Source organism: Erythrolamprus reginae, chromosome 1, assembly GCF_031021105.1.
Source record: "Erythrolamprus reginae isolate rEryReg1 chromosome 1, rEryReg1.hap1, whole genome shotgun sequence".
In the NCBI taxonomy this organism is placed as follows: domain Eukaryota; kingdom Metazoa; phylum Chordata; class Lepidosauria; order Squamata; family Dipsadidae; genus Erythrolamprus; species Erythrolamprus reginae.
The window spans coordinates 327,846,599-327,871,408 of NC_091950.1; the positions used below are offsets into that span (position 1 = coordinate 327,846,599).

At 39.9% G+C, this 24,810-nt stretch overlaps 1 protein-coding gene across 2 annotated transcripts in view; it reads right to left on the bottom strand.

The window, feature by feature from the left end:
• Positions 1–24,810, bottom strand: part of PRKN (parkin RBR E3 ubiquitin protein ligase) — an 890,155-nt gene that overhangs the window by 302,783 nt on the left and 562,562 nt on the right. For both annotated transcript variants that reach the window (XM_070733810.1, XM_070733812.1), the window contains one exon: positions 655–791. In XM_070733810.1, the coding sequence (XP_070589911.1) occupies positions 655–791 (137 nt within the window). The remainder of the gene's footprint in view (positions 1–654; positions 792–24,810) is intronic.

The following is a 24,810-nucleotide window of genomic DNA, read 5'->3' on the forward strand; positions in this document are numbered from 1 at the left end:
GCATGTACTTATAAACGAAACCTAGCGTGCCATCATTCTGCTAAACAACTAATTCCCACAATATCATCAAACTATTTACTATGACTTTATTACCATTAGTCTTCTCATCCTTCCTATTAATCATCTTCTACTTTTGACTATAACCTTGTTGCTTGTATCTTTATGATTTATATTGCTTTATTTAGTTTCCTAGAATGATTTGATTACTTATTGAGTAACCTATGACTATCACTAAGTGTTGTATCTTATGATTCTTGATTAATGTATTTTTAAGTACACTGAGACCATATGCACCAAAGACAAATTCCGTCTGTGTCCAATAACACTTAGCCAATAAATAAATTCTATTCTATTCTATTCTATTCCATTCCAGTCCATTCTTCCTTACAACTGAGTTCCAATATAGCAAAGAACATCCAAAGGCACAAAAATACCAAGAGAAAAGATTATTTGACACTATTAATTTATCTTCAATACATAGAAACATAGAAACATAGAAGACTGACGGCAGAAAAAGACCTCATGGTCCATCTAGTCTGCCCTTATACATGAGAGAGGAGTATTTGTTTTTTAAGCCAGTAATTTCCTTCCACTGTTTGTAAAATAATTTTATAACTTTACTAAGTAATAAAAAAGCACCAGCGAACAACTTACCCACACATGGCAATGAATAACCAAAGACAGGATCGTGGACAAACTGACGATTGTTCAACATAGTGACACAGTAGAGGCGAAAACAATCCAGGCAAATGACGTGGTGATGAATGCATGGGAAGACTAACACCGGACTCCTAAATGATGGGGGGGGAGCGGAGAAATAAAAGAAGGTGGTGAGAAATTAAGCTTCCCACGTTATTACACCAATCTGGTGTGAACTTCATGCAAATAACATTTAGAATGATACTCTGTAGGCTTAATTCTAAAATGAGATCCACCTCCACAGCAATGCTTAGGACCCTGTGGAACTTGGAGAAAGATCATGCAATGCCACTGAGACTGCTTATTTACAAAATGCCCACCTGATACAAGACAAACTTTTATTGATTGATTGATTGATTGATTTTGTCCAATACACAATGAGGGTTTTAGTGGGTATACACATAGTAAAATACACAGTGAAGGTTATAGAGGATATACTCATAGTAAAACGTATCTAAGGAAGAATAGAAGAGAAGATATAGGAATAAAACATATCAATGAAAGAATAGAAGAGATATAGGAATAGAAGAAAGGTATAGGAGATATAGGAGAGCAATAGGACAGGGGACGGAAGGCACTCTAGTGCACTTGTACTCGCCCCTTACTGACCTCTTAGGAATCTGGATAGGTCAACCGTGGATAATCTAAGGGTAAAATGTTGGGGGTTTGGGGATGACACAATGGAGTCTGGGAATGAGTTCCAGGCTTCGACAACTCGGTTACTGAAGTCGTATTTTTTACAGTCAGGTTTGGAGCGGTTAATATTAAGTTTAAATCTGTTGTGTGCTCTTGTTTTGTTGTGGTTGAAGTTGAAGTAGTCGCCGACAGGCAGGATGTTGCAGCATATGATCTTGTGGGCAATACTTAGATCATGTTTAAGGCGTCTTAGTTCTAAGCTTTCTATGCCCAGGGTTGAAAGTCTAGTCTCGTAGGGTATTCTGTTTCGAGTGGAGGAGTGAAGGGCTCAGACTAAAAGATGAATAATTGTTTCTGTGAATAAGCATACCAAGTAGTCAGGGTCTGAATGCTGGAATAAGAGCCCCTATAACAGTGATGGCAAACCTTCTTTTTCTTGGGTGCTGAAAAAGCATGTGTGTGCACTATCGCGCATCCATGAGTGCCCATACCCATAATTCAATGTCTGGGAAAGGCAAAAACAGCTTCCCCCACCCCACCTCTGGAGGGCGGAAATGGCCTGTTTCCCAATTTCTGGTGGGCCCAGTAGGCTCGTGTTTCACCCTCCCCAGGCTCCAAAGGAACTGGGGCAGAGTAAAAATGCCCTCCCTCATCCCCCTGGAGGCTCTCTGGAAGCAAAAAACGCCCTCCTAGAGCCTCTGTGCAAGCCAAAAACCAGCTGGCTGGCACACACATGCATGTTGGAGCTGAGCTAGAGCAACAGCTTGCGTGCCAGCAGATATGGCTCCGTGTGCCACCTGTGGCACCCATGCCATAGGTTCGCCATCACTGCCCTATAATCTGCACAGTTATAGGGGCTCTTATTGAGTACTCTAAAAATACTGTATGGTCCTAAATGTCTCTAACAGTAAAATAATGTCTAACTCTTAATTACTCAAATATTAGTGACTGTAATTCACCAAAATCCCCTTTGCAGGACAATTAGTCTAGCAAATTTACCCCTGCCAACGAATAGGAAGCTGAAGTCTGAGCACACACATACATTTATGCTTCAAGTCCCCCCCCCCCCAAAAAAAAGATCACAAGTTACCCAGAGGTGCTTAAGATGGGTGGCCATATAAATCTTTTAAATAAATAAATGATACAAAACTACTGAAGATACAGAACCATGCAATTTTTTCAAAATTAACCACATCATCACCAACCGTACTTTTAAATCAGGTGCCGCTCCCTCTGCTACCCGTGCTGTGCATCTATGGCATGCACGCACATGTGTCCGAGTTAGATTTTGCATTAAGCAAAATCTCATGGGGGAAGCGCATGCATGTCCCGGAGATACAGAGCTACATATGCAGCTCAGTTTTCACTACTGGAACGATGGTGTTGACTGTACCGGTAGGATCCCATTACTGCTCTAAATGTCTATGAAGATTTTCATCTCCATAGACGTTTCATCTCCATAGACATTTCTTCATCCATTTCTTCAAGATCAACTAGAATTTCTGAAAGATTTTTTTTAAAAGACATTTCGCTTCTCACCCAAGAAGTTTTTTCCAGCTCTGAAAGTCCAGTTGCCTCTTGGAAAAGCAACTTTGGGAGTACCTCTAAATATTTACCTCTTCTAAAACTACCTAGTTCACATAACCTAAAAAATGCTACACCCTCCCACAGATTCTTTTGGTGACCAATTTGAAAATACCTAGCCTAAGGTAATTTCAAACTACAGTGGTACCTCTACTTAAGAACGCCTCTACTTAAGAACTTTTCTAGATAAGAACCAGGGGTTAAAGATTTTTTTTGCCTCTTCTTAAGAACCATTTTCTAAAGAACCTGAGCCCAGAAAAATTTCCCAGGAAATTTGAGAGCGGCACAAAAGCCCAGCCAGTTTCCTGTCATTACCTCTTTAATCCTGGCCATCTCGGGCTTTTCTAGGCTGCCAGAGGAGCCTTTCAGTGGTGCTTAAGGAGGCGTTGTCAGCCCAGAGCAAACGAAGCGTTTTCCTTTCTCTGGGCGCTTGGAGAGGGAATAAACCACTTGGCTGTGGTGACTCCCTCACGCTGCCTTTCCAACACCCAGTGCGAGGTTGCCTCCCAGAGCATCTGGACGCGTAAAGGCAAAGGGCGGGACTTCATCCCGGCCAGATCATCTTGGCTTCAGCCAAACCGAGGAGTCATCAGAGTGAAGGAAAGGCGCTGGCTACAAAGTGAGTGAACGAGAGGAGAGGGGAGCCCTTCAGCATGGGAAGGAAGAGGAAGCAAGTAGCAGCAGCAGCAGCTGCTGCCTTTTGGTCAAAGGAGCGGGAGGTTCCCCTGTCTCGCCCACCTGGGTTTCTCTCTCTGGCACAATGTATGGGAGACAGCGTGGCGGGTGTATGGGAGGCACGTGCTCCTCCTCATCACCTCAGAGACGCTCTCTTTTTTTTTTAAGCCTTAAAGTTTTGGACTTTTTTTTATTCCCCTCACCTCACCTTCTTCCTTCGGCAATGATTTTCCTCCTCCTCTTCTTCTTCCTCCTCCTCCCACCCAAATTCCAAGCTTTTATTTCTTTCCTAATGGGTTTGCACGCATAATTTGCTTTTACATTGATTCCTCTGGGAAAAACTGCTTCTACTTAAGAACGTTTCTACTTAAGAACCTGGTCATGGAACGAATTAAGTTCTTAAGTAGAGGTACCACTGTATATTTGAGGACAATGATATCTTGTTATGCTGGGCAAACCAGGAGAAGACTATATCAACAGGATATCAAGGAGGAAATCAACTGGTCAGAGGTATGTTAGCACAATCTTCTTTCCAAGGCTCAGGTAATTGGAAAACCTACTTTTAAACAGGTATGGTCACACAAAGCAGAGTGGTTCAATAAGCAGGAAAACTGACACAGACACAGTATGTCTGATTGTCATCAATTAAGCAGGGCTAATAGGTGGATTTCATGTTTGTGACAGAAGGGCAGCTCCAATTCTGGCTACCTTTTGTAGCAAAATAAACATGTCTGTGGAGGATGTTTTTCCCCCCTTCATGATATGAGATTTGCCATTCACTCAAGAATGTTAAACAGGTAGTGATAAGAAACTTGAAGGTAGAGGATAAGCGAGATTGATTTGTAAGGAGGTTCTTGTTTCTTTTGGGAAAGGAAATATTTCCTGTGTGCCTGCAAATTTTCACGCTGTGTCCACAACAATATTCCATGCTGAAAAGTTAACTTTGGCAACTCCATTGCATCCAGAATTCAATACATTCTTCCATGCTGTGTGGTGATGTAAGATAATATAAATTAAATGTTACCTTCTTAAAGAAATAAAAAGGGGGAAAGGGGCAGGCAGATAGATTAATGAAAGAAACACTCCCCCCCAATAAATCCTGAAATAACAAGATGACTCATTTAAGATTGCTTCAAAAGCTTCAAATTGGATACACAATTCCCACTTTCCCTTTATGCCCCTATTAATGACTACAATTTCTTAAATATTTTAAGATTATCATTTAACTCTTTCCAAATCTGTTAAAATCTTCTATCTAATCTTAGAGTATTAGGCTGCATGTGATTGCTATATAGTACATGAAATATAATATTCCATAGTTTTGCATACACTATATGTGAATACATAATCTTCTTTCAGAATAAGCTTTAAAAATCCATCTACTGCTGAAGACATCAAGATAGTGTGTCGGTAGCATTAAAAATATAATCTTAGTGTTTTAAGGGATTTCACTGACTAAAGCAGCTTACAAACAGAATTAAACAAAACCTCCCTGCTACTAATCCTTATTAGTTGACCACTTGCTGTTCTGAAATCTAACCACCCCTTGAACAAAAATAATCTAAAAAGAGAAGTGGGAATTGGTGGGAAGAGTAAAACCAGCCTTTCCTCTAATGTACAAAAGACATTAAATGTGTCATTCCTTTTTCTACAGAACAGTTTAATGAGAATCATTTTACAATTTAGAAAAATTCAGATCTGAAGTTGTGTTAAATTAGCTGATGGAAACAGCGCCTCATAACAACATGAAAAGCAATTAATTTCTGAAAAAACTAAACTTTCCAAGCAATTTCACATCTTTTTTACACACTAAGTGCGCAACATTGCATTAAAAGTTCAGCAATGATTTAAAAGGAAATACTAAATTATGGAACATATGGATCTTTCTCTTAGCAAGTTATGTAAATTTCAATACTATAAGAAAACAGAAATTTTGGGCTCAACTATGGTTGAATGTTTGGGTTCTACTGCTTGATCACCAAAATCACAGATGTGAGCTACAGTGATACCTTGTCTTATGAACTTAATTGGTTCCAGGACGAGGTTCGTAAGGTGAAAAGTTTATAAGACGAAACAATGTTTCCCATAGGAATCAGTGGAAAAGCAATTAATGCATGCAAGCCCAAAAGTCACCCCTTTTGCCAGCCGAAGTGCCCGTTTTTGTGGTGGTGGGATTCCCCTGAGGCTCCCCTCAATGGGAAACCCCACCTCCGAATTTTGCGATGCTGCAGGGGAATCCCAGCAGGGGAATCCCACCAGCGTGAAAACAGGCGCTTCAGCTAGCAACGGAAGTCCAAAGGCGGGGCATCCCAGCGGCGCCGGGTTCGTAAGGTGATAATAGTTTGGAAGAAGAGGCAAAAAAATCTTAAACTCTGGGTTTGTATCTCGATAAGTTCGTATGACGAGGGGTTCGTAAGACGAGGTATCACTGTATTGACTTTTTCTTAGAGAACCTTCATACCAGAGGTGGGATTCAGCAGGTTTTGATGAGTTCTTGAGAACCGGTAGCGGAAATTTTGAGTAGTTTGGAGAACTGGTAAATACTACCTCTGACTGGCCCCACCCCCATCTATTCCCTGCCTCCCGCGTCCCAGCTGAATTGGAAGAAATGGAGATTTCACAGTATCTTTCCCCTGCTAGGTTTACCAAATCATTTCACGCCCACCAAGCCACGTCCATAGAACCAGTAATAAAATTTTTTGAATCCTACCACTGCTTCATACATCTCCTATAAATGATTTTAAAAATGATTCAACAGCCCATCCCTAAAGAGAATCAAATTTTTAGTAGCTTTGTAAAAAAGCCTATGTAGCTTGGGTGCTGGCCTATGAGAAGAAGCTCTGGATTCTCTCAGAAATCATTGATTTAAGCTGCACAGTACTTAGGTCACAATTACACTCCATAAGCTCCACATACTGAAGATCTATATTTGTCTAAGGAGCTGAACTGAATTTTAGCCATCCAGGGCAAACAAAACACCAACTGAGTTCTTTTAGCCATGTTCTAAGCATACTGAAATATAATATTATTTATTCCTCTAGACTTTTTTCTTAAGATTCTTAAAATGGAAATTATTTTAATCTCATGCATATTTGACACTTAACTGTTCCTCATCCCGGGAATCACACAAGCCCTGTCTAGCTGGAGGTAGGGCAGGGGGATTGGAATATAGTCTACTTTACTTTCTGGGTTATAAACACAAACTTTTGGGAATCGCGGCAAAAGTTGCTATGATGGGAAGCCTGATTAATTCTATACATTCTTTTTACACTTGCCTCTGGCTGAGTCATGGAAAGTTGTGGATAATACCAATCAGATTGGCTGCAACAGAATCCTGACAAAAGAAAGATATGAAGACTGATCTTGTTTAGATAAAAGCCCCAGTGGGAAATAAATTGTTTTGAGTATATCTAAAAATCTTATGATCGCTATTATTAATGTATTGAGAGTCAGCCCAGTGACCGAAAATGCTATTCAGCATGAGGAGATATTTGTAGGCACAATAGAGTCTAAAAGATACATCTTTTGCTACCTGCTTATGAAAAACTTGGCTTAGCTTTCTTTTCTATTATTTTGTAGCCTTCAATTCTGCAAAAGAGGCAGGCAAGACTAAGCAATCTAAGGTTAAGGAGAATGCCCCTTCGATCAGTCTTTTCATTAAAAACAAGCAAGCTGACATCCCACTTCACATTTCTCAAATGTAACTAAAGCCAGAAGATATCTATAGGAGAGAGCTGTGATAGAAATGCTTGAATTTATGAAAATCCCTAGGGTCATTTGCAGGTGACAATAGGATTTTTTCTCATATGTTATATCTTAACCAAATAATAATAAAAAAAGAGGCATATATCTTTACTGCTGGCTCCTAGAAAGTATTTTCATAGAGGCAATAACAGAAAGCCAGATTTTGTTGCTATAGAGTAAAGAAATACACTGCTGTTCATCCATCAGTCAAGAATACTATATTTATTATAAAATGCCCCAAGAGTTTCCCATTAGCACATTTTTATTACATTTAGCAATCTTCTTCTAGCTTCAAAAGCTTTCTATATAAGTACCATAAAATTATTTTCAATTTTGGATGGATCGCTGTAGTATTCCAAAACAATTTTATTTGTTAAAATCCACATGAGATTTCAAAAAGAGACACACTGTTGGAAATAGATCTGCAAACGGACAAAGAAATCCAAACTTTTTTTTTTTTTACAAAAAATGTAATAATAATAAGGAAGCTATGTTTGCGCACACACACACACACACACACACACACACACACACACACACAGAGCTCCAAAATCACACCTGTTATGTAATTAAAGCATTCCTCCACACCTCAGAGTGCTGGGGTACTATAGGATGGAAGTGTCTTCTATCAGTGTGTGTCCATATTCTGATACTTTGGAGAGCTCTGAAAGCAATTATTCTGAGAAATTTTCAGTGCTTAGGACAGCAGATTCAGAGGAGTGATTTAATCCTTTTATGAAGTACCTCTCAGATAGTTTTCACAATCCTGCTACATAACTGTATGTATAGTTATTGCTATCTACCTGACTAATATTTCCATTATTTCACTACTTAACTGCTTTAGAATAGAAAGAATCTCTATTTTTAAAAACTTCAAAAGGCCATCAAGTGAAAGAAAGCAACAAATGTAGACAAGCAAATTTGAAATGACATAAAATATAATGAAGGGATACTATCTTCTTTAGAAGAGAAGAAAATATAACTCAAAAAGTCTGAAGAATATAGCTATGCAAAATATTTTGAGCTTGAAACTCCCTGTCTGGATTTGATAATAATTGTTCCAATGTTTCTATTGTGATACTGTTCTGATAATTATGGATAAATTTCCTAAAATGCTAAATTCCAGGGGCATTAAACTCATGCCGTCATGTTGTCATCACATGACATATTACAACTCCACCCCCTCCTTCGCTAACCCAGGGTGGGCATGGCCAGTATGTGATGCTTCTGGCCTGCAGGGCGCGAGTTTGACACCCCTGCTCTATTCAAATTTGGAATACTTCTGGTATGGTTAAGAACAAGATTATGAAACTCAGAAGCATTACTTTCATAGCATTTGCCCCTATTTAAAAATAATTGTGGACAAGGCCATGGGAGCTGTGAGTTCTGCCACCTGTTTGTTGGACCCGTGATCCTCCTGGCTGGTTTCGGCCAGTAGGGAGATGACATGGAGCTGGGTCCAGGCACTTGTGCACCCCTTCCTCAAGAAGCCTTCCCTGGACCCAGCTGTACTTAATAACTATGGTTTGGCCTCCAACCTTCCCTTTATGGGGAAGGTTGTTGAGAAGGTGGTGTTGCTCCAGTTCCAACGATCCTTGGATGAAGCTGATTTTCTGGGCCCTCAACAGTCAGGATTCAGGCCCAGCTACAGCATGGAAACTGCTTTGGTCACGCTGATGAATGGGCCCAGGATAGGGGTTTATCCTCTATCCTGGTGCTTCTTGACCTCTCAGTGGTTTTTGATACCATTGACCATGGTATCCTTTTGCATCAGCTGGAGGAGTTGGGAGTTGGAGGCACTGTTTTATGGTGGTTCCCCTTCTACCTCTCTGGTCGGTCGCAGTCGGTTAGCAGGGGGTCAGAGGTCGACTCGAGAGGTCCTTCCCTTGTGGGATTCCTCAGGGGTCGGTCCTCTCCCCCTCATGTATGAAGAGATTGCTTCTTTTCTTTAGGCTAAACATATCAAGTTGCTTTTTGTGGGATATAGCTTACCATCTTTGTCGTACTTGTCTGTATTCTTTCCAGTTGATCAGTTTCCTTCTGGTGCTGTGACAAACTGAACTGGATACAGCATTCTGGATATGATATGATCTGATCAGAGTAAATCTGTCACTTTTATTTATTTATTTATTGGATTTGTATGCCGCCCCTCTCTGGAGACTCGGGGCGGCTAACAGCAATAATAAGACAGCGTACAATAATAATCCAATACTAAAAACGATAAAAAACCCATTAATATAAAAACCAAACATACATACAGACATACCATGCATAAAATTGTAAAGGCCTAGGGGGAAAGAGTATCTCAATTCCCCCATGCCTGGCGGCAGAGGTGGGTTTTAAATAGCTTACGAAAGGCAAGGAGGGTGGGGGCACTTCTAATATCTGGGGGGAGTTGGTTCCAGAGGGCTGGGGCCACCACAGAGAATGCTCTTCCCCTGGGTCCCGCCAAGCGGCATTGTTTAGTTGACGGGACCCGGAGAAGACCCACTCTGTGGGAACTAACTGGTCACTCTGATTCGTGCAGCAGAAGGCGGTCCCTGAGATAATCTGGTCCGGTGCCATGAAGGGCTTTATAGGTCATAACCAACACTTTGAATTGTGACCGGAAACTGATCGGCAACCAATGCAGACTGCGGAGTGTTGGTGTAACATGGGCATATTTGGGAAAGCCCATGATTGCTCTCGCAGCTGTATTCTACACGATCTGAAGTTTCTGAACACTTTTCAAAGGTAGCCTCATGTAGAGAGCGTTACAGTAGTTGAGCCTCAAGATGATGAGGGCATGAGTGACTGTGAGCAGTGACTCCCAGTCCAAATAGGGTTGCAACTGGTGCACCAGGCGAACCTGGGCGAACGCCCCCCTCGCCACAGCTAAAAGATGTTTCTCTAATGTGAGCTGTGGATCAAGGATGACGCCCAAGTTGCGAACCCTCTCTGAGGGGGTCAATGATTCTCCCCCCAGTGTAATGGACGGACAGATGGAATTGTCCTTGGGAGGCAAGACCCACAGCCACTCCATCTTGTCTGGGTTGAGTTTGAGTTTGTTGACACCCATCCAGGCTCCAACAACCTTCAGGCACTGGCACATCACTTCCACTGCTTTGTTGACTGGACATGGGGTGGAGATGTATAACTGGGTATCATCGGCATATTGATGATACTTCACCCCATGCCCTTGGATGATCCCAACATTATACCTCAAATTTCTGCAACCAAAGATTGCACTGATTCTTTTAACAGTTACAGCACACTGCTGGCTCATGCTTAATCTGTGGTCTACCAGGATATGCTGATTCTTCTCGCAAGCAAATGTTTGGATTCATATATTATTTCCAGGGGCGCATAAGGACAGCAGATGTTTAGATTTCCTAATCCATGTATCCCTTGATCTTAAAAATGCATATCTCCCAATCTGTGAACAGCAGTAGAACCATGTTTAAATGTATACAGTATCTATTGCTGTGTGCAGATTAAATTTATGTTATTGGTTGTGCTTCGAAATATGAATAGAACTACATCGACCACCCTGAAGGTAAGCTTCAAGGTACTTCATTTTTTATCCCTTTAATCAATTTATATAGTTGCTAGCGATTCAGGTAATGATTTTGTCACATAGGACTTTGAAACATATAATTTCCCACATTCATTTTAAAGTTGTATAAATCAAAAAAGACTTACTGTACACCTTCCCTAGGATGTCTGTTTCAGCATCAAATCACATTGGAATCAAATAAACCACCTAATTCCCCCAATGGCAGCTACATTTCATACAGAAGGAGCAGCTCAAAATTATGTCCCTTTACCCCTCCTACTATTACTATATCACAATGAATTATTCAAAAACTACAGTCCCAATCTGGGATTTCTTCTGATTAAGGAAGACAAAGAACTACAGCCTAAATCTGTGAAATTGCATTTTGTGGTAAGCCACAAATTGTGAGATATCTTACTAAAAATAGAGAATGCATGTTACAAATTGCACAGTGCCCCCAGAGATATAATCAGAAATAGGAGATGAAAAACTATTTAGAACAGTTGTAACCTATACTGCTTTTTTTTAAAGAGAAAAATACACTCTAGTGATGTACATCTGTTCAGAGAACTATTGCTTCTTAAAGTGATATTTAAGTAACCTTTTCTCTGATCTGTCATGTATGTTTATGACAGAAATGTGGCAGCTACAAAGGAAGACAGACTATTGACTACTATTATAAAATTGTTAGAATAGTGATAAACCCAATCTCTAACTTGCTAGATTGATGTTGCAATGTGCACCAAGAAGTACTAGCTATAATTTTATTGTAAGGTTATATTAACAGAATCTTGAAAGTCTCAAAATACATCCTTCCCCCCACATTTACAATCCAAGAAACTAGGGAAGATCCCTTCTGAGATGTTTGCTATTTCCAGATTTTTTCTGTGAGCTCATCTGTCTTTTGTCTAACCATGGCTCTTCCATTTGACTCCCAAAGTTATTCCCACATAATATGCAAAAGAACTATTGATATTTTCATATGAAGATGAATACATTAATTCGTATCAGATGATAAATGTTGTTCTTGTTATGAGATACTGTAACTGGGAGATCAAATAACAAAGGTATAAACCATGTACAAATGGTTTCTTTCTTTACATCTTTGACAATCAGGGTTGTTAAATATTCATATGTTCGGTGTGCTGTATAAGATAAAATGACATGAGTTCAATTCTAAGTATAACGGCTTGAACCTCATAAAATCTAATGCTGGTTATAAAGATTGCATGTAGTTGATGGAACCAAATAAGGACAAAATGAACTATTCATTGACTTTTGATGAATAAGTAATGTATAGTCATAAGAATATATAATGAAATGGTTCTCTTCTGGAATGATGAAGTCATAGACTCTCTAGTATGAAGACCTAAGGTAACACTGTATCTGTCTAATTTGAAAGCTCAAATAAGGAAGGTATAAACCACTCATAGATTATTTTTAAAAAGTGTGCAAGTATCTTCACAAAAGGACAAGTGGAATTCAATTAAGAAAACTGTGTGTCTTATATTAATTTCTATACAAGTTATAATTGTGAACAATAATAAAATGAATGTCACTCTATGAGGAAGATGGGCTATGGGCTATGATATAATAAATAAAATAATTCTCTTTATCATTTTCTATTGCTTTTATTATTTCGTTTGTCTGTTAATTAGTTAGTTTATGCCACCTTCTTCTGTCTAAAGTCAGCTTACAAGTTATTTTATGATGATGTAGTTGTAATGATTCTTTATACTATAATGTAATAATAACACTGAAGATTTTTGAAAGATTATCAAAGATCATCCAAACCACTCAACTAACATTTATTGAATAGCTTCTATACCCATGATAGCGAACCTAAGGCATGCATGCCACAGGTAGAATGCGGAGCCAAATGTGGCAGCACAGGAGCCATTATACATCAGTTCCAGCGCGCATACGCATGCTGGCCAGATGACTTTTGGCGGCCAAGTCCCCTGTCCCCTCCCAGGAGTCTCAACATGGCCCATTTTGAGGTAAGTAAAAGGCTCACACAGAAGCTTTGGGAGAGTGTTTCTGGCCTCTGGAGCGATGCGGTGGCCATTTTTGCCTTTCCCCAACCTGAAGGTGAAAAACAGGCCTACCGGGTCCACTGGGCCATTGTGTGCCAAAGGTGGGAGGAGTGTGGGAGGTCACATACACATGCGTGGGGGTTGCATTGAATTATGGGCATGGGCACGCACATATATTACCCCTCCCCCGCACTCCGCTTTTGGCACAAAATGGAAACAAGTTAGCCATTACTGTTCTATGCTCTAAAATGAAAATTTGGAGCAATATCTTTCTGTATAATATAGATTCAATAATCAGATAAATTCTGATTATTCTGTATTATATGCAAATTTTTATTTTTGGTTTCCTTTTTCCCTTTGCATTTTAATCTATCTATCTATCTATCTATCTATCTATCTATCTATCTATCTATCTATCTATCTATCTATCTATCTATCTATCTATCTATCTATCTATCCTATACCAAATACCACTCACGCATCATCACGAGATGTCAAGAACTGTAAAGCCTACAAAGTTAAAATTTGGTACATATGTTCCTCGTAGCTTCTAGGTGCTCGCTAAGAAAGGATTTTGGAATGACCATCAGATCATTAGCTATTTCTTATATTATTATTAACACGCTCTGACACTAAGAAGTTAGACGTCGTCCTCCCCCTCCCCATCCAAAAAGCATCTCTGTTCCAACTGCCAGTGGGCGTGGCCAGCATGTGACTCATCCAGCCTGTGGGTACATGGGTATTCAGCTACTAGTTTAATATAATCACTGCAATGTATATATATTACTATTTTTATTCATTTTTGTGATTTTTTTCCCTTATACTTCATGAAATAGTTTTAAAAATGGTTTGTGGGTTTAGATACAGTAAGTGTTGTTATCATTTGTGGTGTATCTTTTAATTGCTGTTCATTGAAAAATTACATAGCAGTTTCTGTGTAAAATTTATGACATATAAAACTTCTATTTTTTTCCCAAGGTTCCTTCAGTGTTTGAATTTAATTATATTCATACATCTATGATTTTCCTTTCCTTTGCAGTAAGAAGTAACTCAAATATTTTCTGTGGAACCATGGCTTTATTTCAGGCTAAAAGTAGCAGAAATGACTCCCCCCCCCCGTCCCCAAATACGGCAAGAAAATTGATTCTACTAGTACTGAATATCTTTAAGCCCCACTGTTTTTGAATTAAAGACAACTCGGTTTTTTGAAATCGGTGGACCTTAAAAGGCCAGAAGTAAGAACAGATTGTGTCTGAATTATTTACTGTACTGTTTCAGCATGTATAGGCCATAACATATCTGAAGAGATCACGGTTATTAGATGCATACATGGGATGTCCTACATTTCCATAATTCTATGAAAACATTTAGAGTTAGGGAGGGCTGAGCTACTGAATTTCAAAGCAACGTGAGGAAAGTAGATACATTTGTTTTGTAGAATATTCTAGCCAAGAAACTACCACGGGCTTCAAGACTGGGAACAAGTACCCGAGATTGCATTTACTTATTAATGTTGCCGGCCATGTGTATTCCATCTTTTGGTGATAGTGTTTAGCTTCAAACAAGTCAAACAACATTAAGAGACCACTGGCAAAATGAACAGTAGAGGAGACATAGGAAAAATGATTAATTTTTTTATAGGCTTATAATATAAGGTATTACTCTTTTGACCAGAAAGAAACTTTATATACAGACCTAGGAAAAACTAAGAGATAAATATTTCTTCAGAGTTAATCTCCAGATGTGCAACTTCAATTTTGCACCATTTATTACAATTGATGGTTGATTATAATCACAAATTGGCAATGCGGAACCTTCTACCAAATGATGGACGACCTATCCTTTCTTCCCTCAAGAGAAAATGTAATGTTATTAACTGGACATAGTCTTCAAATGATGAGGTCATAGTACTCATCATTAGTGATGGGCGAACCCCATGGTGTTCAGCTACGGCAAGTTCGGATGAACTTCATGCAAAGTTCGGCCGAACCTGAACCCGAACGGTCCGTGGCACCAAAGCTCCGCCCTCGGAATCCCATCATTTTTTATTTTAACAGATTTTTTATTTTTATTTATTTTTATTTTTATGAACAAGGACGCTGCAGGGGCGCCGCAAGCAAAGGGAGGTCTTTTCATGTTAAAAAAAAAACGTGAAAAGACCTCCCTTTGCTTGCAGCACCGCTGCGGCGTCTTTTTTCGTAAAAAAATTTTTTTTTTACATGAAAAGACCTCTCTTTGAAGGAGCTGGGGAATCCCTCCCATGAAGAGATTCCGGGGGCGGAGCTTTGACGTCACGTATACCGGCAGGTTGCTAAGGACGCCAAGGTGATCACTTCCTGGATTCCATGGAATCCAGGAAGTGATCACCTTGGTGTCCTTAGCAACCTGCCGGTATACGTGACATCAAAGCTCTGCCCCTGGAATCTCTTCGTGGGAGGGATTCCCCAGCTCCTTTTGTGCCTCCCTCCCAGCCTCCTGACCGGCCGACAGCTCCCCAGTGTTCGCCTTCCTCCGCTGCCACCGGCACCGGGCTCCTCCTCCTCTTCTCAGCAGAGGACAGCCGGGCGGTAGCTTTTGCGGTGTTCGGCACGAACGCCGAACCGAAGCACAGATTTTTTTAAAATGTGGGTTCGGGTCTGGCATGCCGAACACCACAAAATTCGGTTCAGACCCGAATTGTGCAGGTTCGGTTCGCCCCACACTACTCATCATTACAAGGAGACATCAGGATGAGCATTTTTTTGGGGGGGGGAAAGGCAACAGTGTATTGCCTTTCTTTCTGAATTCTTGCTCACCTGTGTTAAATGCATTCCAAGCAACTCACCTTTATTCAAGAATAGTTCTCCACCTCAGGACCTGGGAAATATGTATTCAATGTTCATTGGCTTGAAAAATATGCAGAATAACCACAGTGATTCTTTTGGGACATAACACAGAAAAATAAAGTACATGTGCATCCTGTAGTGGAATCACCAGGTCTTTTCAAGTGCTAAATTATTTCTGGATTGTATTCTCAGTTGAGATAAAGGGTCTAATATATAATTATCATTTTCAAGTGTTCATTTCTAGTAGGTCCTTTGTTAAATCAACATTAATTTGGTTTTAAATTGGAAAATAATGCAACTTGTGACATTTATATTTGTTTTAAAATCTTTAGCGCGAGGTGGAGCAACAGTTCATTAAGTTTAACTATATTTTCAGCTGTAGGTGCTGCTGAACGAAACACATATTTCTTACCACTTTGGTTTACTACAAAACCTGGTTTCTGATTATCACTTTACAATAAAAATGGAACACAAACAAAACGTTCATCATGCTCTGAAAACTCATAAAGCCCATTTCCTTCCCTTAAACAAAATAGCACTTTTAACTTTCAGATTAAATATTCCTTATTAACTGTGACCCTTGCAAAAATGGAGTTTTACATCTTTAAAGCCAAGAAACAAACAGCTAACATTTTGCTGGATCAGACCAAAACTATGGATATAATCTGGCATTGCATTTCTGACAATAGTCAGATAGATACTTTAGGAAGGCTACAAGAAGAAAATGACATAATGGCTGGTGAAGCTGCTCAACTTGCCCACGATGAAATAGCAGGTCTCGGCCCTTTTGGATCTGCACAAGTGCCATACACATTTCCAAAAGAGGTGGGCCTCCAACCATGACATCACACCTTCCATCTTGCAGGTTTTGACTAACAAGTGTCAACTTTAAATCCTTTTCTACACTAGTGATTGTGTAGATCATTGCCCCCAATCTTTTTGGGGAGTCAGGAACCAATTCCATGGAGAAAGGCTTTTTATGCACATCAGAGAGGGTGTGGTTTGCACGTTGCCTGCAAGTCGTAGATGGGACTTTGCTTGTTTGCACAGACTGATTGCTGGTATGCAATGGACAGGTGCCAGCCAATGGACCGGCGGTTGGGGACCCCTGGCGTAGATCCATGAACTATGAACAGATTGCTTGAATTTCCCAAGAAAGTCACATCAAAAACCTACACAAATAAGGTTAACTGTTAGTTTGAAATAAGGAATCATCAATATGCTGGTGTAGCTCGTCCTCTCTTTCTTTTACTCGTTAGATCTAGGTACTGAATCTCTTCTTTGCACAGGCATTTTAAAAGTAATAAATTTTCATTTTTACGACTGATTTGATAGCTGGATAACTTTCTGTTTAAGTTTGGATTTTAAATTGCTTTATTATACTGATTTTGAATGCTGACCTGCAATCCCTTTGGGTATGGATAAAAGTAAGCATATCAATTAAAAAAAAAAGTAATACAGCATGTTTTTGTCCATAGAGTCAAGGGAATATATGAATTTTCTCTGTTAATTCAATGAAAAAGAATTTATTTTCCAAGATGCCAATCAGAGGCAGGTTCCTCCCTGTTTGAACCGGTTCACCTGAATTGCTAGTGACTTGCTGGTAATGTCATGATGACATCATAGAACTAGTTTGTTCAGAGCTGGCCCGTGAGCTCTACCATCTTAAAAAAAATTCAATTTTTTCCCCTTCTGAGCATGTGCAGAAGCCGAGTTTCCAGAATTGTGCATGGGGTCGCTATCTTGTTTTTGGATTTTATTTATATTATTTTTTTCAGATTCTTTTGGTACTGTGCACCCACGCAGCACAAAAGGAGGCAGCAAGGTAAGTTAGAATCCACCCCTGATGCCAATGTGTGTCCAACAATTAGAAGTTTTCATTCTGACAATAAACTCAGAAGATGAGACTGGTCAGATTGGAACTGGTCAGTTAATAAGCTTGCTAAGAAAGATAGTCCAATAACAATGTATCACCACCCCCTGGAAGTCAAAAAGTTCAAAGAATCACAAGTCTGTTACGATTCCCATTCTCTGTAGTAACCTCTCTCCGATTAAGCAAATATAAGAACAATCAATTTATAGTTGCACTTTTGTTATGACCCAAAGATTTGAATTGCAGCAACTACCTTTGGATATGGGCATCAGCCAGGGGTGAAATTTTCCCCTACTGGTTTTGTGGTGTGGCTTGCTGGGTGGGGCAAGGTACTGCACAATCTCCATTCCCACCCCACTGTGGGGCCAGCCAGAGGTGGTGTTTGCCGGTTCTCTGAACTACCCAAAATTTCCACTACCAGTTCTCCAGAACGTGTTAGAACCTGCTGAATTTCGCCCCTGCCATCAGCTACTCGCTGCTTGGTGAAGATTGTCTCCACTTTAATTTGGCACAAGAGTAACCTGATGTTTGCATGACTTTGGAACTTCCAGAAGGAGAAACGACAGTCTGAGAGTAGCTTTGTGGAAAGCAGAATCAATGACTGCTGAGAAGAACAAAAAGTCCATGAATCGACAGGCTCTTCAGAACCTCTGTGGACCATATGCACTCCCAAAGGTTGCTCCTTATAAGCAGACTTCAAGACAGCAGTTCCAGAGAGTTCCAAGCACTGAGATCTCCATCCTAGCCCTACTTCTGCTTTACAGTTCCCTCAATTTTCGCAGGGGATGCGTTCCAAGACCGCCCACGAAAGTCGAATTTCCGCAAAGTAGAGATGCGGAAGTAAATATACTATTTTTAACTATGAACAGTATCACAAGCCTTCCCTTAACACTTTAAACCCCTAAATTACAGTTTCCCATTCCCTTAGCAACCATTTAAATTATTACTCACCATGTTTATTTATTAAAGTTTATTAAAAAAATATTTATTAAAGGCAGACAAAGGTTTGGCGATGACATATGACGTCATTGGGCGGGAAAAACCATGGTATAGGGGAAAAAACCGCAAAGTATTTTTTAATTAATATTTTTGAAAAACCATGGTATAGACTTCGCAAAGTTCGAACCCGTGAAAATCGGGGGAACACTGTATTATGATTCCTAGTCCATATTTCAATTTCCAGACATTTGTTTCTTTCTTAAAACCATATTTGTTTGTTCTTCCCCTTCTCAATCCCTCATGAGGTTGAGACCTTTGGGATTCCAGATCCTCCATTTGGAGTTGTGTCTAAAGGGCCAAGGGAAAAATGTGTATCTATGGAGAATAGTATCTAAACAATCAGATTTGCCTAAGACAGTGATGGTGAACCTTTTTTTCTTTGGGTGCCGAACGAGTGTGCACGCAGGCTATCACACATGCGCGAGTGCCCACACCCATAATTCAATGCCTGGGGAGGATGAAAACAGCTTCCCTCACACACACCCCCGGAAACCCTCTGGAGGCCAGAAACGTCCTGTTTCCCAACTTCTGGTTGGCCGAGTAGGCTTGTGTTTTGCCCTCCCCAGGATCCAAAGGCTTCCCTGGACCTGGGAGAGGGTAAAAACGCCCTCCCCCATCCCCCCAAAGGCTCTTTGGAAGCCAAAAACGCCCTCTTAGAGCCTCTGTACGAGCCAAAAATCAGCTGGCTGGCACACACATGCACGTTGGAGCTCAGCTAAGGCAATGGCTCGCGTGCCAGCAGATATGGCTCCGCATGCCACCTGTGGCACCTGTGCCATAGGTTCGCCATCACTGGCCTAGGACCATATACTGCAAAACATTATAGAATTTGGTTTGTACTGACTTAGCATATTGTGTAAGTCCAACTATTACAATTTTGTAAGCTACACTTTTTAGCTTAGCAAGAGCTAAAATCCAGCTACTGTGGGTTATTCATGCTTGCAACAAACCATGGCTTTGCATAATGTATAAATCCAGCCAGATTGACATAGTGACTATGACTGCTTACGATTTAGTTTTTGATGTTCTATGTAGACTAATAGAGTTTGAGCCAATGCAGGGAAGCCTCATCAGAGTCAAACATTTCTTTTTATTCCGAAGAGGCCAAATAAATAGCTGTGCAACCTCAATATGAAAGCAACAGGTTGCTTATTCTTGGAAAAGATACATCTTCCTTTTCTCAATAGGAAAGAAAATGGAGCAAAAGAAAATTATTCCCATCCATTCATTTCTCTTATATTTGGGCAAAGCATTAAGGAGAGTTTTTAAATCTGCTGGACTGCAACACCCATATTGCATTTTGAAAACTCACATACATATTGAAGAGATAGAGTCGAGAAAGGCTATTAGAAAGCTTTGAATATTGAACAGCAAAGATCAGACATGATGCACATGTGATTCCTAACTTTCTTAAAAAATACACTGAAGCAATATACAGTGGTACCTCTACTTAACAACTTAATTCATTCCATGACCAGGTTCTTAAGTAGAAAAGTTTGTAAGTAGAAGCAATTTTCCCCATAGGAATCAATGTAAAAGCAAATAATGCGTGCAAACCCATTAGGAAAGAAAGAAAAGCTCAGAATTTGGGTGTGAGGAGGAGGAGGAGGAAGAAAAGGAGGAGGACAGTCGCTGATAAAGGAAGAAGGTGAGGTGAGGGGAATAAAAAAATACAAAATTTTAAGGCTTAAAAAAAAAGAGGGACTCTAAGGTGGTGAGGAGAAGCACGCGCCTCCCATATACCCGGTGCGAGGCTGCCTCCCATACACTGTGCCAGAGAGAGAAACCCAGGGGGAATGGCAGGAAACTGGCCGGGCCTTTGTGCCACTCTCCAAATTTCCTGGGAAATTTTTCCAGGCTCGGGTTCTTAAGTAGAATAAGGTTCTTAAGAAGAAGCAAAAAAATCTTGAACACACGGTTCTTATCTAGAAAAGTTCTTAAGTAGAGGTGTTCTTAGGTAGAGGTACCACTGTATTTGTTTATTACATCTGTACCCCATATAATCAAAGACTCTCAATCACTCACATTATAACCATACAGCAATTATTAAGGCAATGAAAACATCCATGGTACATTTTTTTAAAAAAAATAATTAAACCATAAAAATAAGAAAAACAATAGACCAATATGCTGATTTACAAAATTAAAAAGGGATGGCGTCTCCCCCAAACAATCTGAATTACATTTTTATTGACTCTTGGATAGTGAACTAAGTGGTGGCTTGGATTTTCAGAAAAAGGCTATTCCCTAAAGAGGGCATGGGTGGGGTGGGAGGGAGGGAATGAGGGAGTGAGCGAGTGAGAGAGAGCGCGACAGACAGATACACAGACAGAGAAATATACAAACACAGAGGCACAGAAAGAGAAACTGCACCTGTAAACTTTAGTTTCCCTCCCCCTTCAAAATTGGGAAACCAAAAGCTGTTTTTCTTGACATGTACAAACTGGATGGGTCAACAAGTACCTCAGAGCCAAGATGTATAGGATTTTGAAATTAAACTTTATATTGTATCCAGAAATCTTTAGGGAACAAGTGCAGGGTCCAAATCATAGAAATTATAAGCTGAAGCTGACCTAGGCCAGATAACAAACGGGCTGTTTCATTTATACCTATACAGTGGTACCTCATCTTACGAACGCCTGTTCTAACAAACTTTTCAAGATACGAACCCACTGTTTAAGATTTTTTTGCCTCTTCTTCCAAACTATTTTCACCTTACGAACCCAAGCAGCTGCTGCTGGGATGAAGGGGTTTATTTTTTCCCCCTTTTTTGAAGAAAGAAAAGGGAGGGGCTGCTTGGAGTAGGAAACATTTTGCAGAGAACAACGTACTTGCAAAGGCACTGAAAGGGTGTCTTTTTAAGAAAGAAAAGGGAGGAGGGAGGGGCAGCTTGGGGGAGGAAAGATTTTGCAGAGAACAACGTGCTTGCAAAGGAACTGAAAGGGTGTCTTTTTAAGAAAGAAAAGGGAGGAGGGAGGGGCAGCTTGGGGGAGGAAAGATTTTGCAGAGAACAACGTGCTTGCAAAGGAACTGAAAGGGTGTCTTTTTAAGAAAGAAAAGGGAGGGGCGCCCCCCTTGCCTTTCTTCCTTCCCACTCACCCTTTAGCCTAGCCTTACTTCTTCCACCCTCCCCCTTTAGCTGCTCCTCCCTGCCCTCTGTTCGCCTCCCTTCTAAAGTTTGGGATTTTCCTGAAGGATTTGCACGCATTATTTGCTTTTACATTGATTCCTATGGGAAACATTGTTTCATCTTACGAACGTTTCACCTTACGAACCTCCTCCTGGAACCAATTAAGTTCGTATGATGAGGTACCACTGTATCTTCTATTTTTCTCATTGCAGACGGACGCAAGATAGCTTTGCATCAAGTAACAGTTTCTCACCCCATGTTTTAACTAATTTTTAATGTCATGTTTTAACTATTCCTGCCCTATTTAAAAATTTTATTTTCATTTTATTTTACATTTTATAAATTTTTAACATTTTGACATTTTACTTGTACAATGTTTGAGTCTTTGGTTTGTAAACATACTAAAAAGAAGGAAAGAAGCAGTTGAACGGTACTCTTTCAACTGATATAGTATGCTTTTTTATATATTGGGGTTTTTTAGGCTTTTTAATGTAAATTGTTATTTTAAACTTTAATATTAGATTTGTCACTGTATATTGTTTTTATCATTGCTGTGAGCCACCCCGAGTCTGCGGAGAGGGGCGGCATACAAATCTAATAAATAATAATAATAATAATAATAATAATAATAATAATAATAAAAAAATAAATGGCTGGAACTTTTGTGAACCTCCTGGAGTCCTCCCCTTACGATAGTCCCTTTAGAGACTGTTCAAAGTTTCAACGGCATTGACAAAATTTGAGTTATGACCATTTTTCACATTGACAACTATTGAAGCATCACGTGATCAGATCACATGATCAGATCATGTGATCAAAATTTGTCCGCTTGGCAACTGACTCATATTTATGATGGTTCAAGTGTCCCAGAGTCATGTGACTACCTTTTGTGAACGTCTGACAAGCAAAATCAATGGGGAAGTCAGATTCATTTAACAACCATGTCACTAATTTAACAACTACAGTGATTCACTTAACAACTGTGGCAGGAAAGATGGAAAAATGGAGTAAATTTCACTTCACAAATGTCTCACTTAGCAACAAAAAGTTTGGCCTTAATTGTGGTCGTATGTCACGGACTTCCTGTGCATGAAGTAAATCAAGGGATTTTTTTAAAAAAAATAAATACATTATAATTATCTTTATTAAACTTTAAAATAAGATTTATTTCAATCCTGATAAAAATCTCAAACCTTTCTTTTATAAGGACTAAACCTATTGGCTTACGTATGATGGTAGAAATTACAATTTATTCTCCTAAAGTAAAACTATTTTACTTGCTACTGTATCATAAAAAAACTTTTAATAACGAGAGGTTCGTGGTGCGCTCTGAGCTTGGTTGTTTTTTTGAAGATGTTTCATTATTATTCCAGTGCTTCCCAATTATTTTCTGCTAAAACCCACCCCCCACCCCCAGGAAGAAGTAAACATTTTGCGCGCCCCTGCCCAACTCTCTGTTCTGGACCCCAATGGAATTTTAGTGTTAATACTGATTATTATCAGCTGTAAGCAAACTATTGGCTAGGGAAAGCTACTCTATCCACTTACCTGGGAGTAAGTCACACTGAACTCAGTGAAGCCTGTTTTCGTTTAGGCAGACATAGGCTACCATGGTTATTGTCCTGGTTTCCGGTAGAAATTTAGCAATTACAAATAACTCTTATTAAATGCATCATTTCATGAATAAAGAAACTCCATTTATTTCTCTGCTCTCCTGTAATTCACACACATTCTATACAGCACTTGGTCCGTTCTCTCTCTTAGCTGCATTCCTCACATTCCTTCTCCTGCTCCACTTAACAAGATTTATTTTCCTAACAGCATGACTTTGAAAAACAGCAGAACTGACTGTTAACAACACAGAATACTTTTGCTTACTTTAGCATGGCAAAAACACATCCATTTTCCCTTCGGCAACGTTGAAACTCCACCCTTCTTTTCCACTGACCTCCTGATGTGCCAAATACATCACTACAGTATTTAACCCATTCCTCTCCTTAATATCTTCTTCCAGACCTCTATTCTCTACGTTTTGGGCCCTTCTGAATTTAGGGTTAACCCAGCGAGTGTCTGATTCTCTCTCACTAGATCCCATCTTGTGGCTGGCCTCCCACCTGTTCTACTACCTGTAACCCCACCCCACCCCACCCCCACTAATTCATAAACACTATCTGAATCCAAGTCCTCAATATCTTCGTCATCCTCCAACTGATCAGGAGTATGTACAACAATTATGGTCTTCTTTTGACACGGGACCAGGCCAACTTAATCAAACTGATGTTTTGGGGTCACCGGACTGGCCATAAGCGCCGCCTCTGCTGGGCACTTACAGAGAATGGTATGGAAAGAGGCTTTAGAGTGCTGTTCAAAGTTTTCGCCCAGTTGTAGAGGATGCTCCTCCTTGTCCAGCAGTAGGTTCGCCACACCATTCATGGCTACCGCGGTACCTGCCGAGAACAAGAAAACCCCATGCAGCCGCCCTATCCTGCCTGACCATCTTCTGTTCTGGGCTTGGAGCAGCATGCAATTGGGGAAACACTCCCTATCAAGGGGAATCTATCAAGAGGGACCATGCATGTTCCCCGGGGTCACATGTGCCTCCTGGCATAGCTCCGCATGCCCCACTACTTGAGAAGCACTGCATTACCCAAACATCATAAGCAATAGCACTGATATTACCTAGTTTGAGTAATGAAATATCTACAAGAAAACAGACATTTTATTATCCAAACTAGGTAACAACATCAGTGATAAGAGAAGATTAAGGACATCTCATTTCAACCTTGAGCTACAAATATTTTCCTTTATTGGACCTCTAATAATGACATACAATTTGTAAAATATATACAGTCAATATTAATAGCTTAAAAATGGCCTGGAGCAGAGTACCACATTAAAAAAAATCAAATGTAATCTTAATTTTCATAATTTTCCCACCTGTGTGCCTTTCTCCCTTAACCCATATTCCCTTTCAACTTAACATCCACAAACAGAGCTAGATTCTTAAAATTATAGCGTTGCTCTGACTCCAAAAATCAAATTTTTTCTCACCTTTGCCTTGGGCTGATTCCTAT